Source organism: Ranitomeya variabilis, chromosome 3 (genome assembly GCF_051348905.1).
Source record: "Ranitomeya variabilis isolate aRanVar5 chromosome 3, aRanVar5.hap1, whole genome shotgun sequence".
Lineage (NCBI taxonomy): Eukaryota > Metazoa > Chordata > Amphibia > Anura > Dendrobatidae > Ranitomeya > Ranitomeya variabilis.
Window position 1 is genome coordinate 79,826,242 of NC_135234.1, and position 19,014 is coordinate 79,845,255.

Genomic DNA, 19,014 nt, shown 5'->3' on the forward strand with positions numbered 1-19,014 from the left:
TCCGTGTTGCCAAGCGAAAAGCCAAAAACATCACTGCTCTAGAGGAGATCTGCATGGAGGAATGGGCCAACATACCAACAACAGTGTGTGGCAACCTTGTGAAGACTTACAGAAAACGTTTGACCTCTGTCATTGCCAACAAAGGATATATTACAAAGTATTGAGATGAAATTTTGTTTCTGACCAAATACTTATTTTCCACCATAATATGCAAATAAAATGATAAAAAAACAGACAATGTGATTTTCTGGATTTTTTTTTCTCAGTTTGTCTCCCATAGTTGAGGTCTACCTATGATGTAAATTACAGACGCCTCTCATCTTTTTAAGTGGTGGAACTTGCACTATTGCTGACTGACTAAATACTTTTTTGCCCCACTGTACATATACATATATATATACACATATATATATATATATATATATACACATATATATATATATATATATATATATATATATATATATATATATATATATATCATACATGCCAAAGAATCACAAAGGAAATATCCTGCTTAATAAGGCTTTCTATAAATAAAATCCACATTGTTAGTTAAAATCCACATTGTTTCTACATCTGACTCAGATTTTACCTTCATTTGCTTAGTGAGGAGCTTTAGTTGTCTTTCCAAATCTTGTTTTTGTTCCTCCAGTTTATCCACTTTATCTAAATCGGAAAAAACACAGATCTCAATTCCAGCGTGATGCTTGACATGAAGTAAAATTAGGTAATTCAATATTGTTGCCACAGGGTGGTGCTGTTCCCCCACTGTAATGTGAAATAACTCCTGAAATGTCAGGACAGTCCCATGTAAGGATAGTAAACAGCATCTAAAAATGTTCCATATCTTGCATCATCATATAAAAAATAAAATATACATTTTATTAGGGAGCATTACATTAGGGCTGTAACAATGCTATACATAGGCCGGAGCTATAATTTAAGGATTCACTCATTACCAGATTACACAAAATAACTTATGATCCCTATCATTGAGGCTCTTCAAATTGATATTTTGTCATTGCAGCAACATGAACATTTCCATTATAGCAAAACTCTGCTATTCTCTTGGATCACATGCCAGATCTCTTTCTTCAATCATTTTTGTCCACTTGCGCTCAGCAACTATTAGAACCATCGTGTTCGGATTGGTTCGGTTGGCATCAAATGAACAGTATATTCCTATCTTATCGGTTGCTACACATTTTTTATGATTTCACATGATGGACCCACGATACTGATGAATGTATAAATGGAACTTTATGTTCAAAGTAGAATGAAAATAACCCCCCCTCCCCAGCAAAGGATGAAAAATACGGGCCCCTGTTTTTCTTTTAAAACTGCTTCATGCAAGCGTGAAAATCATACCAGCGTCATTTTTCATGAGCTTTGATGCTTTCAGAATTAGCAAGTTAATGGATTTTGGATTTTCTTTTCCAAGTCTCCAAGGACTTTCACATAAAAGAAGAAATATTTAACATCAAGGCTCTTATCGAGTTTTTCGGTTGCATGGCTGGAAGAAGAAAAAAAAGAAGACGAAGGAGAATGATGTGCTTTCTAGTTTAGTAAAGTGCACAGTAATCTAAAGAGTTCTGTAGTTAGAACCATTAATGATATATCACTAGGATATGGCATCAATATAAGATCTGTGGGGGTCCCACTGCTAGGACCCCAACTGTGCTGCTCTCATTCAGGTAACTGTGGTACGACTATGATATCACAAACAACACACGAGAATAATGGCACTTTGTCTAGTAAGTGTGAAGAGGCACAGTATTCCACTAACATCTTCAGTCACATCAGCGGGTCCTAGAAGTTTCTACCTTCAGTGATCATATATTATTGGCATATCGTAGCAGGGCTGACATTATAGGACGTCTGTTCTGTTTTTCTTATGAGTCGACTGCTGATCCTCGTCTAAATTTTACGCAATATAGAGTATTGAGGAAATCCGACTAAACAATTCCCAATGATTGTCCTCAATTTACATATCCCAATGAATACTATCCTTCAGAATACTACTGGCCACCCCCTGAGGGAGCCAGGTTTCGGCGAAACAAATAGGACCAGATCGGTTCCCTGTGAGGGACACTTTTCCTATACCCTGGTTTTGGTATTTACTTGATCTATTTCCTGCTCTTGGTGCCTCCCTTTGCTTTTATTGCCTATTAATATGTATATTTGATATTGCATTATTCCATTAGTTATTTAAAGGTTCTTTGATCCACTTTTCAACCAACATTATTTTTTTTTTTCCAATTTTTAGCAACCAGCATCTTACATATTCTGCATAATTGAGCATTTCTTTGATCAGAGAGGTCATATAGTTTTGTATCCACCATGTATGTTGGTTGGTTCTTTACAAATAATTATTATATTGCCCCTTGAGTGGGTCACAAACACCATTTTTCAGTTCTGCTATAGTGGCACTTTAGTCAATGCCTATTTTAATTGTTTTTATTTCTTTGCTGTTATTTATGTACACTTTTCTATGGATTTTCAAATCTGGATGCACCTTCTTTTGCATATTTATCTTTCCCTTTTTCAGTATTGTAGCTGTATTTCGCACTATGCCTTGTGCGTCCTTTATTATTGTAGTGGCGCCCATGTAACCATTATTCCTTGGACACATGGCATCTCCTGGTGACACATCATCTCTGTCGGCCTCTTTATTTTAGCATCCAATCATCTGAAAATTGTGATAAACCAGCACAAAAATAAAAGTCTCGTAATAGTTTCAGCAAATTTTAATGTTCCCATTAGATTATGGAATGCCCCTTCCCAGTTAATTCCATATACTTTTCTATGACTGTCTGCTTATCCAGCACGTGTCTGGTCCCAATTAAGTTGGATTAAAGGAATTTTACTAAGGAAGTTTGCACATTGCTAATATTAGTCTTAACTATCAGAATTGCATTGCACCCTTTCCTTACATCACGTTCTATCACAACACGGCAAATGTAGTTGATGTTGTGATTGCCTTGAGATATATAATGGCCAGTACATGCTATATATTCTGGAGAGTCATGTTATGTGGAGGCACAGTCCTACCCATAAATCACGGGTGTACGCTCGCCCCCTTCCATGTCTGGATTTCCCAAGTTTCCTTTGAGACTGCCCTCTGACACACCACACAAAGTTGACCTCTATTGCTATATTATCTAATCACAACCAGCTTCCTGCCTGGAAAAAGACAAAGTCAGCGGGAGTTGTGTGTTCAATCACCTTTTACACATTATTGCACTGGACTGGGGGGGCAGGGAAGGGAAACAAGACCACAGAAGCCCCTCAGGGACTATGAACTAGAAGAGGCAGAAATCTAGGGGGGTTAGTCTGGCACAGACATGGATGGGTGTAACAACTGCCAAAGAGCCAAATGATCCTTTTGATCCATATGAGAAGACAAATACTATTATAGACCCATGATCGTTGGGGGCTCTGTTGGAGATTTTGCATTGGGTCCCACAAGTTTCAGGTTACATCACTCGGCACAGGCTATAATGGGACATGCACTATAGTAATGGGTCACATGCATGTACAGTGTCGGACTGGAGTGCCAAGGACTTTGGAGGCCCACCTGCATACAAATATTACACTACCCTCGTTCACAAATGTACCTATATCTCTATATCATAATAAACTGGGTAATTTGATTAGTGATGAGATGTTGCTTTTTCTGTCCCGAATCAATTGAATTATGCCAAGTACTGCTCATACAGTGGGGTAGGGGGCCCAGACCTGCACAGGGGCCCCCCGGGGGATTCCCCTGTTACCCTATGGGCCAGTCCGAGCCTGTGCATGCACCATGTTTCGGTAGTATGGTGTCCAGACCTGTCATACAAGATTTCTTACATGCCACAAAATAACATTCTTAAAAACTTGTCACCCCTAGTAGCACTCTGAAAAGAAGATTAACAGGTTTTCCTTGTGAGAGCATGGATATATGACCTGCATTAATCGGTATTCCCATCTCCTAGATCCTATCGTAATATGTAGTAAGTGTAATAATATTATTAGCAAATACCTCCAATAAGAAATATAGCCTAGTTTTTCTGATTCACTGTCACTTACCCCATTTGCGGGGCATTGCCACGAACAGCTAAATGTCACTATATCAGTGGTCGTAACCATGGATACCTAAGCTATTACAATGCCCTGCACATGGGGTAAGTGACATAACCAATCATAAGAACTATGCTACATTTCTAATTGGAGGCGTTTGCTAATATTATTACACCTACTACATATTGGGATACGATTTTGCAGATGGAAATTCCCCTTGAACCTTTGTCCTGTACTAAACAGGCAGCATGAATCAGAGCTTCGCTGCACAATTGCAGCCAGGTATGTTTTACTCTGAAACACTATGGCCTCAATTGATCAAGAGCAGCGATTTTCACGCCGGTCTTGGGGAGGGGCATGCTGGAGTCAGACGCCCCTAAGCGCCATTGCAACGAATCTAAGATTTCTTGTGTACGGAATGCCACAGCTTGACATGAAATCAGACAAGCTTCGTGTTGTGCCCCTATCCCACCCCAACTTTGCACATTTTAGCAGAGCTGGGAGAAATTGCCATTGTAAAAAAAAAAAAATTGTAAAATGTGCCCAAAAATTTTTTTCAACTCCACGTTGCACAAACATTTTTGCAACTTTTCAAAGCGATTTTCAAAATAATTCTAGTATAATCTCTTTGATGAATTGGGGCCATTGTTTAAAGATCCGGCAGCAGAATTTAAGCACGGATGACAAGTTTTGCGCCCACTCTGGATTCACTCTGTACCACCCTAGATGATTGACTGGTCTCTCAAAAGTGTGTATGTGGCAAGAGATCTGTCAACCACCTCTAACGGCACTGGAAAAAACTGACTGAGGGTAGCGCCGGACTAGCATCGTCTCTGCATATGACCCCCCTGATCTGTAAACTATGCTTCCTCTGAATCAGTAAGGCTACTTTCACACTTGCGTCGTGCACTGCACGTCACAATGCGTCGTTGTGGATAAAAAACGCATCCTGCAAAATTGCTTGCAGGATGCGTTTTTTCTTTATAGACTAACATTAGCGACGCATTGCGACGCATTGCCACACGTCGCAACCGTCGTGCGACGGTTGCGTCGGACCGTCGTCACCAAAAAACGTTGCATGTAAAGTTTTTTGGTGCGTCGTGTCCGCCATTTCCGACCGCGCATGCGCGGCCGGAACTCCGCCCCCTCCTCCCCGCACCTCACAATGGGGCAGCGGATGCGTTGAAAAACAGCATCCGCTATCCCCCGTTGTGCGGCGCATTCACTGCTAGCGTCGGTACGTCGCAACTACGCAATTCGTCGTGCGTCGTACGACGCTACTGTGAAAGTAACCTAAAAGTGTACCTGGCTGCAATAATGCCAGGATCTGTTACCTGCTGCCTGTCATTTGGGCAGCACGAATCGAGTGACGGATGTACCCCATGAGGCCTGTGCTTTGGTACCAAAAATATGGAGTATACCATCTCCATTTAATAAAACACCTCACGGATGATTTTGTTAGGGGCGCTTCCTGCCATTTTGCTGCCAGAGGTAAAAAAAGTGAAAATGGAGATAGAGAGATTGACTGTACAACTGCCTCAGAGAACAGACACTTTTGCTTGGGAGGCAGCATTTTGGCAAAGTGCAGAGTTCATGCAGTGTTGTACTGCCAGCAGCGGTAGGACAAGCGACTCCTATGAGGCCTGTGAGCTGGGTGGGCCTGGTGCTGAATGGCCCCCCGCTGCTGAACGTCTGAACATCTGCCGCATATTGAAGACAGAATTGGGGGGTATTTGTATGGACTGCTCTCAAAATATCTGCTGCGACTGGAGCTAGCACAGCACACATAGCATCCAAATGGTGCCCCCATAAAGTGATTGTGAAAACCTGAAGAGCTGTCTAATGGCAGCCAAGTTCCCATCAGAAGCCACAATTTTGACCTTAGCTATGGGCCCGGGAGCATCCGTGAATTTTGCCTAGACAGATGGTGAACTTAGGCCAGGTTCAGATTTGCGTTTGGGGGCTTTGCGGAGGGCTGCGTACGTCCTCCGTTAAGCCCCGCCTACTTCCACATACTTCTGCATGCGTCCTGCGTACCTATCTTTAACATTGGGTACGCAGGACATGCGGATGTATGCGGATGCGTCGTTTTGACGTGCCCGCCGACCGCATGGGAACAAGTTGCGTTTTGTTGCGTTCCCATGCGGTCAGTGGGCAAGTCAAAACAACACATCCGCACACATCAGCATGTCCTGCGTACCCAATGTTAAAGATAGGTACGCAGGACGCATGCAGAAGTATGTGGAAGTAGGCGGGGCTTAATGGAGGACGTACGCAGCCCTCCGCAAAGCCCCCGAACGCAAATCTGAACTTAGCCATAGTTAGTGACAGCCTTTAAAAAAAGACAAACTGAGCGTTAGTCACACTACCCAGGTCCAGCGTAGCGCCTCCACTGATGATCCCAGTGTTTATTACTGTATGTAGAGCTGGCGTCACATTGACAATACTGCAGCCAGTCATTGAGTTCAGCAGTAGTGATGAGCGAACGTGCTGGGATAAGGTGTAACCAAGCATGCTCGGGTGCTAATCGAGTAATTTCGTCGTGCTCGAATAATATGTTCGAGTCACCGCGGCTGCATGTCTCAAGGCTGATCGACAGCCACAACACATGCAGGGATTGCCTACTTACTTTCCAGATCACTGAGAAGTTGGTTGTTATGTAGTTTCACAGCACGATGTTGTTCCACTTGGTCCTCCAGTTCAAAAATGGTGTCCTTCATGTCTTTGATCTCGCACTCTCTCTCGGTGCTCCTTTCCTGAAGCTTCTTGTTTGCAGATTTCAGCTGCTCTTCCCTCTGGTCCCCCAGCTCCTTCAGGTCATGGCACTCGGTCTCTACCTGTGGCACATTAGACAGGATAAAACCATTTAGTCCACGATTCATCATTACAGGTTAAGTAAAATTTTTCTTTCTTTTTGCACTTGAAGATTTTGCTCCAAATCCATCAATCAACACAATATTTGATGAATTTACAAGAATTCGAAGATCCTTTTTTTTTTTTCTTTTAAATCTTTTGCATCTTTTCAGGCTTCATTCATAGATGGGGAAGGTTTTCTAATTAACTAAATTAGGATACTTACGTTTTTTCATTGTGTTTTTGTTTTTTCTTTTACATGCTTCCTATCACTTTTTTACTGCAGCTTTTTCTCCTTTTGGTATGTAATGTTTTAAATAAAACTGATATTTTCAACATTTTCAACATACAACTGCGCCCTTAGGCTGCAGTCACACTGTCAGTATTCGGTCAGTATTTTACATCAGTATTTGTAGCCAAAACCAGGAGTGGGTGATAAATACAGAAGTGGTGCATATGTTTCTATTATACTTTTCCTCTGATTGTTCCACTCCTGGTTTTGCCTTACAAATACTGATGTAAAATACTGACCAAATACTGCTAGTGTGACGGCAGCCTTAGTCAGTAGTGTTTCCAAGCCTTGGCCTACAGCACTTGTGTAGGACGGCGGCTCCATAGCTTGTTGTGTTCATCTGCTCAGGGCTCGGCTGATCACAGAATCATTCCTAATTTCATAAGTCACTAAGGTTGAACAGGATGAACGCTGACTGTGTGTGAAGATTAACAATACCGCAGGGTACAGACATTTACCGCATCAACAAAGGCGTGTCCATTAGCACATATGGAACAGGCCCAAATGTTCAGAGCCCTGGGGTTCGGCTATTACATCATTCACCATGATATATTCATCACACCACGATCACCAGGAAACAACAAGTGCCAGACTGTACACATCATCCCAAAGGAAACGCTTAATACTTCAGATAAGATTGCAAACCTCAGTATCATCACTGACTCATCCTCACCACTAGCAGCTCTGAGTTTATATTATGAAGTCAAAATATTATTATAGCATTGAAACTTCTAAAACTAAAATTTCACTAGTCTAGAGTGATTTCTCACAGCCCTATTATTTGTAGCCTCTCAGCCTCAGTGTTGGGGTGCATTATGTCCATAAGAGTGCAATCACATATCTGTATTATATGCTCCAAGCTTGGACCACAATACTTGACCTGCACATGGGTCTCCTGAGCTAAACCGACAGCCTCAAAGGCATATGCAGTATGAGGCTATTAGTTTGGCTCAAAAGACCTGCGGTCCGGTAGGATTTGTGCTCCGAGCACCGACCATATAATATTGATGTGCGAATGCACTCTTATAGACAACGCCAGGATTGTCTGCTGTTTCATTGAACCAAACTTAATGGATGTGGACACCTTCACAAGTATTTATTACTTAAATAAGCATTCCCACAACAGTGCAAGTGTGGTAAGATGCTCATCGATCACAGCCTTCCCCGATTTCCATCGCTGCTTCATTCCTCTTAGGCTAGGTTCACATTAGCGCTTGTGTGCAGCGTATCTTCTGCATGCGCAAACGCAAGCCAAAACGCATGTTTACGCAGCGTTTTTTATCTGCAACAGGTTATGCATAACGGCAAAAAAAAAAACGCTGCGTGTGCATGCGTTTGTATGAGTTTTTGCCTGCGTTTCCGTTGTTTATGCACATGCATTCGATATTTCCAGGAGGGCATGTCTCAATGGGTGTGTCTCAAAACAGTTCCTGGACATGCACAGTCCGAACTACGAAAGCCCATCGAACGCATGCGTATGCATGTCCTTGCGTACAAATGCGCTCCCATAGACAGTAATGGGTTGTTTTCACACACTCCATCCACATGCGGAATGACTGCGCATGATTGACACCTCAAAAAATGCAACATGTTGCATTCACTGGACCCCGCCGCACACCGCGGGACGACGCATGCATACCCATGCGAATTGATGCAAACGCATATCCCTGCGTACACCATGGTAAAGATAGGCACGCAAGATGCATGTGGATCTACGCAGATCAAATGCTGCGCACAGATACGCAAATGTGAAACCGGCCTTACTCACATGACTCTTATTCCAACTTGCTGGAATTACACTGCGCTCTGTGTGTGAGCTGGAAGTTGCTGTAATAATGTATGTCTATAAAGCCTCATTCTCCATAGACTGACATTGTGAGCCGGCTGTCACTTTTACAAACAGAACCCGGTGTGATCCAGAGAGTCGGAACAGAACCCGGTGTGACCCAGCGAGTCGGAACAGAACCCGATGTGATTCAGCGAGTCGGAACAGAACCCGATGTGTTCCAGCAACTCGGAACAGAACCCGATGTGATCCAGCAGGTCGGAACAGAAGTCATGTAGTCCAAAGGAGGACCAAAGGGGGGAAACTGGGGAAAATGACAATCGATGAGTATACCAATTTGTATTATTGAGTATATATCTAATTTGTGTATTAATAATTTATGATCATGTACTCATTTATTTTTAAAAAGTAAAAAAATGAACAGTTTTTAAAAAAAAATTATAATTTTTTTTTTTTGCAGCCACAGGGGGCTGACATTTTTATTTGAAGGTGAGTGTCAGTGCACGACACTTAGGCCGGAGTCACACTAGCGTATAGCATCCGATGAAAGAGCGTTGGATGTGAGATGCTAATGACGCTCGGCTCTGGCTCTGCTGCGAGTGGGAGCTGAGTGTCAGTGCTACGTAATTTCTCCATCTCCTCTGCTGCCGCCGTCACTCACACCCTTAGACTTGTATGGGTGCGAGTGAGCCGAGTCTTGCTGCCGATTGCAGCATGCTGTGATTGTTCTCTCATGCTGAATCAGCATGAGAAAATAATCTCAGATGGGAGCTACTGGAGCGGCCCCCAAACGCAGGGCAGTGGGGTACTCGGTACCGGGTCTCTCTCTGTCTCGGTTCTGGGGATGTCACGGTGGCCCGACCCGGTCCGTGGCCCTGCTAAGGGGCGCCCAATCAAAGGAGTAGGTAGAAGTCTGTCAAGTGTTCGTGACGCCACCTGTGGTATTCGGTCAGGATGACCGACGCTGTTAGGGTTCCGCTGGGGTGATGGAATGGCAGCTAGATGGTTTACCTTCCCACAGGTGAAGTATGTCCCCAGGGCTTCCCAGAGGTGTAGGTGGTGATGGTGTAGATCGCAGTAAATGACGAGGACACAGGGTTGCAGTCTCTTTACCTTTTACTGTAGACTTCGGCATCCACTATCCAGAGCACTGCTAACAGGGCAAGCTGAGACCGGCCGGTCCAAAGGCACATCCAGAGTTCCCTTTACAGGTGGAAATCGATAGCCTTCCTACTAGCGCCTGTGTGTTGTAGTACCTCCCTGCTGAGCACCATGGGATAGTCCTCACAACTCTTGTATCTGTTTCTGATGTTCTCTCTCTCCGTCCCCCAGTATGGATAGGACGCACCCGTATGACGGGGTAGGCCTGGAGTTATTTTATAGGGACCCTAGAGACGCCCCTCTCCCACAATTGCCTCCGTTGTCTGCTTAGGTGAAAAGGTGAGACAGCCAACCTAAAGTTAACTGCCCTGCCGTAGTTGGAGTGATGCGTAGAGCCTATTACTCCCTTGGCGTTCCGGCCTCCGGCTACACGCCTTAGAAGGATGTTGCCACGATCTTAGGGCACGACTCCTCCCGGTATTATCTCCTGGTGCTGTGATCTCGTTTCTCACTTCTCCAACAATATACTCCGCTTCTTGTCCTTTCTTAAGATGCCGCCGCAATGAAGTGCAGGCGCGGCTCCGTAACGATCTGTCTATTGCTAGGCCACTGTCAGGATCCCACCCCTGACAGGGACCCCCCTGAGTCTTCCCAAGCAACGCTCTCCTCTCACTAGATGCTACCTGGGCAGAACCCAGTCAGCTTCTCCCTAACTTCCTATCCAACCCCCAGTTTTACCAGAGTGTGGAGAGTGGCCTAGTAAATAGAACCCTTTGCTCCCCCTGGTGGCCGGAGTGTGAAGTGTAATGTGTGACTGTGATACCTGGTCAGGTGAACTCTTTTAGTAAAATCAGACGTACCATCACTCCCCTTAGTGGCAGAGCGACAATACTGCACGACCAGGACTCTGGGGCTCTGCACTACCCCATAGATTAACACTGGGCCGAGTGTTATGCGATGTTTTATCGCATAGCACTTGGCCATGTTATACGGTAGTGTCACTGCGGCCTTACCGCAAATATTGCAGCCATAGCCCGTATGAGACTGCAGGCTGTGTCCAACCGCATTTCCAATATTGTGGCTGCTTCAGCTGTGAAATGAGTACGCCCCGTGAGCTGTCCATTATGTAGATGTGGGGAAAACCAGGCCTCATTTTATTGTAGCCCAGAGCTGTACTTCGAGCTACAATTTTTCCCTGTCACTGCTCACACAGTATTCAGTAGCAAGCGGTGACAGGAGGTGCAGGGCAGCGGCCGTGAGTACAAGTCAAGCAGTCTTAAATTGTACTACTAATACCAGGCTTCAAACCTGTTCTACTAGCTGGAAGAAACTAAGGCTACAGCCTTGCAGGGCAGCGGTGGTAATCCTCTTCCAGTGGAAAGAACAACGTGGTAGCCTTGATATTAGCATACCTCCCAACCGTCCCGGATCCAGCGGGACAGTCTCGATTTTGAGCCGGGATCTTCTTTTCCCGCACTGTACTAGTGAGAAGCTGCGGACACGCCGCCTCTTGTATCAGGACATGCCCTCTCTGTTTCCCCCTCTTCTCATCGTTCAGAGAGAGCTCAGCTGCCTCCTGCTTACTTACTCCTGGACTGAGGTAATTTCTGCAGCCAAAGCAAGAACAGTGACCTCCAGAAGCAGCAGTTCCTGTGTGCTCCGTTGTGGCTACTCTCAGAGTCCCAGTGTACCTGTATATCATGACAGTCAGTCACAGCAGTGAAGAAGCAGGCACACACGAGGACTAAAGACAGCAGCCAGAATGGAGCATACAGGGCCATGAGGAGAAGGCACAATTGTCTCCTCTTTTGCAGGCACAGCACAATGTGGATGTAGCAGAGCCGTGTGTGTACGAGGTGCACGGAGCGGAGCCGCATGTGTATGAGGTGTACAGATCGGAGCTGCATTTATATGGGGTGTATGGAGCGGAGCCACGTGTGTACGGGGTGTACAGAGCGGAGCCGCGTGTGTACGAGGAGTGCGGAGCAGACTGTTTATAACAGAACTACTGGGTGTACGCTGTGCACAGAGCGGCGACGTGTGTGATGCTTTGGGTATATAGTCCGCAGTGCAGATACTTGCGTATTGAGTGTGAGGAGCGGGAGCACAGTAATAGTAAAATTACTACTCCCAGCATGCAGTGTCAGCAATCTGTGGTAAAACTACTACGCCCAGCATGCAGTGTCAGTAATCTGTGGAAAAACTACTACTCCCAGCATGCAGTGTCAGTAATCTGTGGAAAAACTACTACTCCCAGCATGCTGTGCTTGTAATCCATGATAAAACTACTACTCCCAGCATGGTAAAACTACTACTCAGGGAGTAGTAGTTTTATCATGTATCACTGACGGGGAATGGGGGACATGTACAAGAAATCAGTACGGAGGAATGGGGGGCATGTACGAGAAAACAGTATGGGGGAATGGGGGGCATGTACGAGAAAACAGTATGGGGGAATGGGGGGCATGTACGAGAAAACAGTATGGGGGAATGGGGGTCATGTATGAGGAAACAGTATGGGGGATGGGTGCAGAAACAGTGGTTATTTGGGAGGGGTGCAGACAGTATGGGGAGAGAACAGGGAATGTATGCAGGCACAGTATGAGTATTGATGTGAAAAATGTATGTGGACAGAGTATTGGGAGTGAGGGTGATGGAATGTGTGCAGACACAGTATGGGGAGTCAGGGGTATGTGTGAGCAGGCAGTATAGAAAGTGAGGGGGTAAATATATGAGGAGAGAGTATGGTGAACAGGGGGATGTGAGAGAAGACAGTATGAGGAGGGAGGGGAATATTGTGAGGAGACAGTATGGGGGAGAAAAGTGAGTGGGCACAGAATAGAAACAGTAGTGGAGGCATAGCATGTACTTTAATTCATTACTTGTAAATAAATTGATTTTTTTTCTGTTTATAATTATTGTTTATGAAACAGTGTGATCAGCAGTGCTAAATGGATGTGGTTGGGGAGTGGATATGGGTGTGACTAGCTGTGAAATGAGTGTGGTCAGGGGCGTGGCCTAAAGTTTGTTGAGCGCCGCTCAATGACAGACCTACCTGTCTTTATGGTTACAGACTATAAAACGAACCTGAATGTAGTCTAACTTTACAGTCATGCGATTCTACAATCTATAAAAGAAATGTGTCAACAGGTTTTTGATACCCCATCTATCAATTCTCTGAATGCTGAGCTCTGAATAACCCCACCCCCAAAACGGATTGGCTGCTTTTTGTGTATAGGCAATCACTGGTGGGGGTGGGGTTGGACTACCTTGCAACAGGTTTACTACTCCTCTAGTGATAATCTCCTGCTCATAAAACACTGATTTTATAAAATAAAATAAAAAAACTACAGCAAGCAGCCCAGAAAGTCACACGTGGCTGAAATCAGTGTTTCAGTCTCTTCATTATGTTGCTCTCATATTAGGTGGCAAAAAACCTGGTGACTAATTCCCTTTAAGAAGCACAACCAGCTTCCACACATACACAACTCAAGATAAACATCTGCATACGCATCACATTAAACAACTATATTCACTATTTTTTTCTAAGAAAGTAAAACTTTCTAAAAACATGAATATACATCAGACTTCAGATCACACCACTGCCGATTCCTAATTAATGTCGTTATGCATTGCTTTTTTCCCCTAGCAAAGTATTTCTTTCATGTGCACAATATTTTAATATAATCATCTAATAAAATCAATATGTAAAAAAATAACAAAATAAGGAATACAAAGAAACCAAACAATGTAATTGTGGTTTAAGTATGAAAGTATAATTCGACATCTAATAAAAAAATATTTATATAACAAGGAAAGGAAATAAAGTATAACAACAAAAAAAGAAGAAAAAACACAAACATACAGCTGGATTCTATTAAATCTTAATATTCAATAATTCTACCATTTCTCCCAAGACTTTTTGCAACATCAGGCAGATTCTACTGTATTCCCCTCACCTCATAAACTTCCATGCACATCTGGAATTCCCTGACCTTTTCACATTAAGGGGTGCCGATTGGCCTTGATATTCAAGTCTACTAAATCCAGCGGCCCACCACTTCCTTCTCCGCTTTCCCATCCGCAGCATACAGTGACCCCCATCCTCCAGGACACAGAACAAAACACAAATCACCCCGATGCCTCACACACGGATTTCTTTCTGGAACCAACAACATTTTAAACACCTGGACCAATAAAAGAAATAACCCCAAAATGAACTGAACATTTAGCAATATTGTGGGTTTTCTGTTATGTGCGTGCAGAACAAGATCCATGATGAAACATATGTACATAAAACTCTGTACACTCCTAAATGTATAAGTAACAGTACATAACATATCCATGCAAAAAAAAAGAAGAAAACAATAGACTATTAGGGACTGGTGCACTTTTTACATCGGTAATACATGGTAAGACGATTAACCATCATAAATCACAGGGACAGGGCATATAGCATGAATATCAAATAATTCACCAGAGATGACCAAGGTATGTACAAGTAAGGCATTGGTCATACTGGTGTTAGAACTTCCATTTATTTTATAGGAACCATAAGAAATATGACAAGTTGCCGATTCTTCAGATCTACGGCATGCTGAAAGCTTCTGCTATCTGTGAAATTACATTATAGCAAGAAGGTATTAAAACTAATCCAAATCTATTATCAGAATATCTCCATTAAAAAGCATCAGAGGTGACATAATAGAACAGGGCAATGGTAGAAAAATCAAAATGTAGAATGTACAGTAGAAGACCTCATACACACTGCAGAAAGCTATATGGGACGCAATTGAGTACTTATGTGTGAAGCTGTAACGTGGCGTCGGGCAGAAGCTCTGGGTGAGGCACTCAACTCTTGTGCCCCGATACGTTACATGAAAGTGGCGGTCCTGGCTGGGTGTGTGGACTTGTGATATGAGAGTGCTGCGCCCTGGCAGGCCACATGTTAACAATGACTTTAGTTGCCCAGGAACAGACTGTGTGACAGTCAAAAATAAACACTTTACTAAACTATAACTTGGTGGGGATTATATACAGTAGATACGATACACTTTATTGATCCCGAGAGAAATTACAGAACGAGTACAGATAACAAGCACACAACTTTATGAATGTTTCCTTCATAGCACGGAGCATTTTCCACACACAGTTCCAATTCTTCCCTCTCTACTTACTTTCTATCTTCACCGTTCTACTTCACTACAACCCAGCTTAGTACTACAGTCCAATTAGAAAGAGTCCTTTAATCAACTTGAGTCGCCCGCCAGGGCCTGGGGTCCTCGGTACTGGGTCCGATGCTTAAAGGGAATGTCACGGTAGCTGCGACCCGGTCCGTGGCCCTGGGCGCCCAAATAAAAGGGAATGTCTTTAAAGGGGTTTTATGAATAAAGTTCGTGTTCGTGACACCTCCTGGGGTGTTCAGTCAGTGGGGACCGATGCTGCTTAAAGGGGTCCCCTGGGGTGATGGTATGCAGCAAGATGGTGACGCTTCCCACAGGTGAAGCGGGGTCCCCCCAGGGCTTCCCAGGTGTAGGGCACCGATGGTGTGGTGGATGGAATGGCAAAGAACGAGGACACAGGTTTGCAGTCTTTACCTGGTTTACTGATGATAGCAGTCCTCAGTCCAGGGTACCAAGTGCAGGGTAGCTGTGGTCTGGCCGGCTTGGAGGCAATAGGGGATCCCTCTACCAGGTGAGGTCCATAAGCCTTTCCTACTTGCGCTACTTTAGTTGGCAAGGTCCACTTGAAGCTTGGTTGCAAAGTCCCCACTCTCCTGTCCTAAGACAGATGTCTGCACAATAGGCAGTGCAAGCTGTTTTATAGGGTCTCTATCATGACCCAGGCTCTCAGGTTACTGCTTCCCCTCAGACTTGATGCAGGCAATTGATATACAGTCCTATGCCCTCCTGTTCTGTCGCGTGTCCTGGAGAACAACACGGCCTCAGGCTCCCGGTACCTGGTTTCTGCACTCTGGCTCTGAGGGTGTCCTTACGCTGTTCCCCTGCTGAGCCTCTTCCTCCACTGTGCTCCTTTTCTCTTAGCTCCTCCACTATTCAACTCCTTCAAATTCTCACTCTTTCCAGGGGTCTCAGCTCCCACGTGGCTGCTCGGCCCCTCTTTCTATTCCAGACGTCCTTCTCCTCTCACGCTCTCCTCTAGACTGCCTGACTCCTCATCCAGACCAGGAAGCCTTATCGCTAAGGGAAGCTCCCCTGAATCCGGGTCCTGAGCTCCCCCTTCTGGCCTGGATTCAGATTGTGTTGAATATGAGTAACTTACCTGGTAAAGAGAATCCTCCTTGCCTCCAAGCGTGATATCACCCTCCCCGAAATGAAGGCAACATCACTGTAACAACCGGTTACCTGGGGTGTTACAAACTATATTGCCAGTATGGCCGGTACTTACCTTCTCTCCCGCCCAGGACACGCTCATATAAACTCCAGGCCATATTGCTAGGCGTCCCTCCCCTGGACTCATCTCCAGTCAATCACTTCTCTCATTCATTCCACTAGGATCTCGCTATCCTCTGTCATGGTCTCCTCTCACGTTAGGGACCCCCAAATAATGCGGCACTGCTACTGTCTAGACCATAGGTCTACTTTCGGCACACAATGGGCCCAATCTGACAGAAATCTGTCTGTCTCTTCAGCTTAGCCCCCTCCTCCCACTTTGGGCTAGTCCCAATCGTTAATTCTAACTCTCCCTACCTTCGGACAAAACACCATATAAACGCATCTCACAAGTCACATTACACTTATTCTTCAAGGGGGAATGTGGGCAATATCTCCATCTCCTTACAGAGCTATTCCAACCTAGCAGTGATGCAGTTTGTATGGAGCCCAGAAAAAGAAAACCTCTTGATGCCTCCATTATATGAAATGAAAGTCATTCACAGAGAACAGCTATGTATATGAGGTTCAGTGCCAATCAGTATAGAACAGCCTGCGTCTGTGACAGGCTTCAGGGTGGCTGCAGAATATCCAAGTTCCTCATAGCTGTCATGCATCATGTTTAGGAACATTCCAGTGTCACAATACCAGAAATGTCTCATTAGTGTGATTTTTGTTTTTGGATGTTTCATCTGCACAGTCCATGACAATATTAAAGTGAACCTGACAGACGACGAATGGGGCATGACGGGCAGCATGTATCATAATCAAAAAGAACCTAGCACTCAACTTGATGCCTTTAGCGTGAGTTTTATTTGTAGTGGTACAAAATAAACGTTTCGGTCCAACACCTGGACCTTCGTCAGTAACTACATGTGAAACATAACAAAATGTGACAATGAAAATCATAACAAAATTAGAAATATTTAACAAAGAAAGTATATACATAATGCTGAGGATAATATTTTGGCATAATTCACAAAAATGGTCAAATGTGTACTGGAGACATATGCTAGAGGGACGTCCTGAGTATCCAGGTTAGAGTGCTTCCATAGTTATAGGACAATTTTTGGGAAGTGTTGGTGCCCCAAACAAGTAAGAGAGGTGAGATACGTACCGTACTGCTGTAATAGCAAGTGAGACAAAAGGGATGGTAGACACACAGTAACGGCGTCTGTGGGCATGTAAACAGAATCCCAAGCGGAAACATGTGAGAAATGCTTAATAGTAGGTGGGTATAGAGAGTTAAAGGGTATATGGTGGACCATACCTTAAAGCTGTAATATACAGGGTCGGTACTATGGGTATACAGAGAGGGAGAGACACGCAGTGGTGGGTTAGGAAAACCTCCTATTTGTGAACCAGGAAGAAGCCCTATATGCTGCTGTGAAGAATTACCTTATAGAGACCGTGGCTGGATTAGGTGGGAGCAGACGCGGATTCCACCGCTGGTCTGCCGGTGTGCGGTAGTATCGCCCTTACATAGAGATCAGGGCGGGACAAACAGTGCTGGAAAGCCAATCGGCGTCGGCGCCGCAGACCGGAAGTGACGTCGCGCTAGACTTAGCCGCTCGATGCAGCTATTAGCAGGGCTGTATGACATGGTGAGCGGATGTGACGTCCGGTTGCCTGGGTAACCGGTAAACACAGTCAGTGATAGCTGGTAATAGCGGTGTTGCAGCGCTTAAGAGTAGTGCTTGGAGTCCAGTGGTGAGAGGTCGCTGTAGAAAGGTCACTAGTAACATGCAAAAGCAGAGCACTTAAGAGAATGATAAGATGGATGCACCTAGAAGAAAAGTGCCCACATGGATATTTGTAGTGGATAGATGAATTCCTTGTTGGTGGTGATCCTAGGGGATATCCTTGTGACACGTGAGATGGTAGACCGATGTGGGTGGAAGGACGGTCCAATACAACAAGCAGAAATGAAATATATCTCAATATAAACGGTTCTAGTGGCAAAAGAGGAAAACAGAATTAGGCAACAATAAATACATATTGCGATAGTACATAGGCCATGCAATGGCTGAAGTCCGTACACATCAGTTCACAACCCCGCATAATGGGACCGTCAGTAGGCAGCATGATTCCATTGTTAGATAAAAGAGGCTAAATCGTAGTCTCTATTGAGTCCCAATGGGTGAAGTGTATCTAGGGTATGGATCCAAAATGCCTCCCGTCTCTTTAAACGGGCAACCCGATCCCCACCCCTCCTGAATGGGGGGACATGCTCAATAACCTGGTATCGTAGTTGTGTGACAGTGTGGTCCTGGTTATGGAAGTGAAGGGGAAGGGGTAACAACAGGTTCTTGCGGCGGATCGTAGATTTGTGTTTAGAAACACGGTCTCTTATTGGTTGTGTAGTTTCCCCTACATACAGGAGTCCGCAGGGGCACTTGATTAGATATATCACCCATGATGAGGCACACGTGAAGAAATCTGGAATGTGGAATGCTTTACCGGACCGAGGGTGGTGGAAAGATGAGCCTTTGAGAACATTGTTACATTGGGCACAGTTAAGGCAT

The 19,014-nt window shown here is 44.6% G+C and overlaps 1 protein-coding gene across 5 annotated transcripts in view; it reads right to left on the reverse strand.

The window, feature by feature from the left end:
• Window positions 1–19,014, reverse strand: part of SPECC1 (sperm antigen with calponin homology and coiled-coil domains 1) — a 543,118-nt gene that overhangs the window by 196,276 nt on the left and 327,828 nt on the right. For all 5 annotated transcript variants that reach the window (XM_077294264.1, XM_077294265.1, XM_077294266.1 and 2 more), the window contains 2 exons: window positions 6,695–6,902; window positions 596–669 (listed from right to left, as the gene is read on the reverse strand). In XM_077294264.1, the coding sequence (XP_077150379.1) occupies window positions 596–669; window positions 6,695–6,902 (282 nt within the window). The remainder of the gene's footprint in view (window positions 1–595; window positions 670–6,694; window positions 6,903–19,014) is intronic.